This window comes from Clytia hemisphaerica, unplaced genomic scaffold (assembly GCF_902728285.1).
Source record: "Clytia hemisphaerica strain Z4C2 unplaced genomic scaffold, Clytia hemisphaerica genome assembly, whole genome shotgun sequence".
NCBI lineage: Eukaryota > Metazoa > Cnidaria > Hydrozoa > Leptothecata > Clytiidae > Clytia > Clytia hemisphaerica.
In genome coordinates, this window is record NW_027103359.1 from 433,736 (window position 1) to 438,385 (window position 4,650).

Here is a 4,650-nt window from a genome sequence, read left to right on the forward strand (position 1 = left end):
TTCTTCACCTTTTCTTTACGTGACTTCATCAGCATGTATCTTAAAGCCAGGTTGGGTTACTAGGGTAGATGAATGTAAGATATGTGCTGACCAGACCTCCGAAAACCGACCAAGAGAGAAACCAATTTTTAGTGAAAAAGTGATCCTTTCTGAGTGAACGTTTCTTTTGGATTTTCGGAAAACGTCTTACCCTAGAGAGACTTTCTTCACAACTTTTTCTTTCAAAACTATAAAAAGATTGACTCTTAGAGCGACTAATTTGAAATCTTTGGATTTTTAAAACCGTTAGAGAGACTTTGCAAGGTGAAAAAACCGACCCTTTTTGTCCACACACAACCAGCACCCATTTTGCCTAAATACCCCCCTCCCGGAACATCAAACAAAAATATTTCCTTAGTTAGTTTTACTTGTGGTCGATGTTGCAGAGTGATCAATGAAACCAGAGCCAAGTAAAAAATTAAAAGATATCTTTCATCGCAACAGTAAGTAAAAAGTACACTTCTCAGAGTTTCGTGCTACTACAATGGTCAAATGTACAAATCCTAGGGAAGTTAGAAATTTGACAAACAACGTAGACAATAAAACCAAATTTAGTTGGCTATCCAGAAGTGCTAAAGGCTGCTTTAGTATTTGTGAACGTCGAAACGTATTGATCTTCACGGAAAGTGATTGCATTCGTAGCTCTTCGTTCATTGTTGTTTGCTTGCATGTCGACCATCAGTTCGTTGATAAACTGAGGATGACCCGGAGTCTCCTAAAATAAGATATAAATTAAAGAAAATATTTTGGCGGAAAAAAATTTCGGCTAATTCGGCCAAATATTCACCAACAATTTTATTTGTAGGCCATTCGCCAAAATTAATTCTCGCCAAATTGCACCAAAATTAAAATAAAAGGTATTTTTTTGTCATTTTCGTACGATTTCGAAATTCGTGAATTATTCTCAAAAAGGTTTTAGGGCCTTTTAGAGCCGAATATGTCATTATATCTCTAAAGTCTGTTCACGATCAGTGTGCACTCTTTTTTTCTTTTACCTATAACTTTCGAAGGAATTCTTCAATCTTTATAAATTTGGTATCATTGAAAAGATATTAGTGAGTGGAGCAATTTGAAATAAAAAAAATCTTTAAAAAAAATCCAAAAATAAAGATGAAAATGAAGAAGAAAAAAATGAAGATCTTGTAGAAAAGTGCTATAACTATTATTTTCACTGAAATGAATCCTTGCTCATCGAACGTCATCACTGTGAAAAAAATTCTCAAAAATAATCATCCAGTCAAAAAATATCAAACAAAGTTATAAGCTGATTGACGTCTAAAAAGGCTGTTTTCTGCTGTTTTTTGGGGTCAATCACTTATTAACTTTGTATCATAACTTTATATTGAATAAATATTTTGGTGAAATTTCTCGGATCAAAGAGTCTTTAGAATAGACTTTATAATACCAATACCCTGTTTTTCTTTTATGATGTTAAATTTCAAAGGGGATAAAATGTTTACTTTTTAACATCCCGGAATTTCTAACTTTATCCCTTTATCGCTTACAACTCAAAAATCCAGTAAAACTCTCCCAGTGGAAATGGTAGCTGGGTGTGTTTCCCTGATGTGTTAAAATTTGAGGGTGTTTTCTCATCGGGAGCAATTTGACTGTGTTTTGTTTTGTTTTTTGGTGACTCCACCTGATGTAATCAGTGCAAAGGGTTTGCATTATACTATTAAAGTATGTGTACTGAAAGTTTGTTGCAAAGCACCCCTTCTCACAAACCCGGTAGGCTTCTTTCAGCTAGTTAGGGTAAAAAATAATGGACTAAAACTAGATGGGGAGTGACATTCTCCATTTTCTTTATGGCTGGGTATTCGAGCTCTATTGTTTTCAAGTCAGGAAATTCAGCGGGGGTGGAAAAAATAACACAATATTTTGCAGCCGTAAGGATTTGTTTATTTGATTATTTTCAGCGGGGACAAAAGTTGGTGTTTAGTTTTCCGCTGAAGACATTGGCCAATATCTCCAGTGGGAAAGAGTCCCAGTGGGTCTATGAAAAGGGGTATTGCAAATCTTTCTGTGATTTTCATATTGAGGTATTTTTGACAGATTCCTACAGAAATCTGAAAAATAGATCAAGAGACAACAGTTTACCTTTAACAGTTCTTCGTAGTAGAACTTTAGAAACACGTATGCAAATCTTCGGTCACCTTTCATTACCTTTGCAAGAGTCTGATATTTATCCCACAAGAAATCAATCTCCTGTTGTCGCTGAGCTCTATTTGGTATATCGAATCTACCGAGAAGGAATTCTTTTATCAACCATGCTTGTGCATCATATAACCCGAAAGAAAAAGACGGAATTAGTATTCCTATAAATAACAAATCGGGTTCTGATTGCAAGAAAACACCTTTGTAAAGATCGTTGTAAATCAAAGATTGTTTTTTGGCAGTTAATTTCAAATCAGGCTCCAGGAAGGGGAAATTGATTTGATAACCCGTTGCAAAAATTATCATATCGAATTCGAAGCTGTTTCCATCTTTGAAATAGCAAGTTTTTCCCGAGACTTTGAGCAAGCATGGTATGTTATGCACTTTTGGCGATTCAGGATATACGATTGAAGGCGCATCTTTGTGGTAGGATAGATAAGTGTGTGCAGTACTGTTCAACTTTTGATGAAACTGAGCAATATCCATTGCACTGAAACTCGTTCCAACGATCAAAAGTTTCTGAACCTGAATCAATTCTTCATTTCTTCGGAAATCTTTAGAATGAATAACTCGACCAGGAAATGTCTCGATCCCAGGGTATGCAGGAAAGAACGCTGTAGTGTATAAACCACTTGCTACGATGACGTAATCAAAATACTCTTGACTTGATGTTCGAGTAGGTAAATGTTCATAAGTGATCGAAAATCCGACACCATTTTCATTTTTGACCACTTGCTTTACAAATGTTGAAAATTTCACGAATCGTTTGATATCGTATTTTCTAGCTCGACCAAGGATGTAGTCGTGAATCAAATGTCTTGGAGGGTAGGATGATATCGGTTTTTTGAAGTGCTCGTCAAAAGTGTAATCCTGCAGAAATATAACATAAGAAATATAACATTTGTAAGCCTGAATATGTAAAATAAAAGAGAAAATAATAAATTAGGGATTATTAAACTCCGGTTAAGAAGTTTCTTAAAATCAGTGTTTTTCATTTGTAATTGTGCGTAAATCCGATCAATCGCGATAGTCGGGCTAGATTTCCCGATCTTTCCGGTTTGATTTCCTGAATTGGTTTGCGTTTGCGCTCGCACTTACTAGGATATACTCTTTTAATTTTTATGTTAGATTTATTAAGAAAGACCGACCACGATAAAGATGTTAACATAATGGTTCGCTATTTAAAAATGACAGTTACCGGAATTTGCAGCCGAAATCGTATTCAATTGACATTGGTTGTTTTTACAGATCAATTGAAAACTATTTCTAACTGCCATGCTTTTCTTATGGACTAAGGGACTGGATAGGATGTTGAACGGAATACCTGGTATTCTTGGGCTTCTTTTGCATTATTCAATCTCAAAGCTTCGTACATACAATTATAAACGGGCGTTCCAAATTCATCAACGCCCGTCTGCCATTCATACACCCATTGTCCACCCATTATAGATTGCTTCTCAAAACATACAATATCAGGAATCTGATCACCATTTTGTTTTGCTTTCACTAAAGTTATCAACATAGACATTCCACTTGGTCCACAGCCTATGATAGCAATACGCTTTCGTGTAATCTTATGGGGTTGGGGTACCATTTTTCTGTTGATTGAAATATAAGATATCTATCAAAACAAACTTTAAAATGAACGTATTAGCCTATTTCATAGGATTTGTGCATTTGTTATTTGTGCATCTGATATTTAATTTAAAGGGGAAAATGCGCAAATGCAAATTTTTCTTCAAGAAAGACGTTGAAAATTGATCATACCGTCGTTTTTTATAAGTTTCCCATTTCCACACTATAAGATGCTTGTTACTTTTTCGAAGTATTTCTGCGGTATATTTCCCGAGCTAACCGACGTGAGATTGGAAAAGATTTGTTTCTAAGGGTACGGAAAATCTTGTGCTTACCCATACAAAACTGTCTAACTTTCTGAAGCTTGTTTTTCAACTACCCGAGGTCCAGGTCTAGAAAAGTGACAAAGGAATAAAGGAATCTTAGTGTGAAATGGGAAACTTATAAAAAACGACAGTAAAGAATAGATAGATCAGCTTCTTGGGGAAAGCATTTACTCGTAATTTTGAAATCATTTTTAAGACAATTTCACACTCCTAGAAATGGTAGTACACGATTTTTTTATTAGAATCCAGTTTATAAGAACATTGAGGCTAAAATTCGGCAAAAAAATTAGAACATCTTAAGAACATGTCCAGCCTGGGAAAAGAGAGAGTCCTTCGAGTCCTCGTCTCCATCTGAGAATCCGACTTTATATTTTCCAATAAGTGAATACCTAATTTCACCCTTAAATCACCCATTTTCGAATAGAGCTTTCAGCTCCCTTTCGATGAGTTCATCATCCTCACGTCTATCCTCAACGTAATTTTTTTCTTAAAATATTTGGTTTCAAATAAGAATGTCAATATAAGAGCGCATATGAGGCTGAAATTAAGGTGTTCT

General features: G+C 35.2%; 1 protein-coding gene across 1 annotated transcript; it reads right to left on the reverse strand.

Annotated features, from left to right (window-relative positions):
* Positions 1-487: 487 nt before the first annotated feature.
* On the reverse strand, positions 488-3,809 carry LOC136821960 (trimethylamine monooxygenase-like). The gene is made up of 3 exons (XM_067078181.1): positions 3,518-3,809; positions 2,137-3,063; positions 488-754 (listed from the first exon to the last, which is right to left on the reverse strand). Exons 1-3 carry the CDS (start codon positions 3,785-3,787, stop codon positions 599-601), a joined length of 1,353 nt encoding a protein of 450 aa, XP_066934282.1. The 5' UTR covers positions 3,788-3,809; the 3' UTR covers positions 488-598.
* Between the last annotated feature and the right edge of the window lie 841 nt (positions 3,810-4,650).

Coding starts and splice junctions, on each gene's coding strand:
- LOC136821960 (XM_067078181.1), bottom strand. CDS start 3,787: ATGGTACCCCAACCCCATAAGATTACACGAAAGCGTATTGCTATCATA. Junction 3,064..3,517: donor AAGAAGCCCAAGAATACCAG/GTATTCCGTTCA, acceptor ATATTTCTGCAG/GATTACACTTTTGACGAGCA. Junction 755..2,136: donor ACTACGAAGAACTGTTAAAG/GTAAACTGTTGT, acceptor ATCTTATTTTAG/GAGACTCCGGGTCATCCTCA.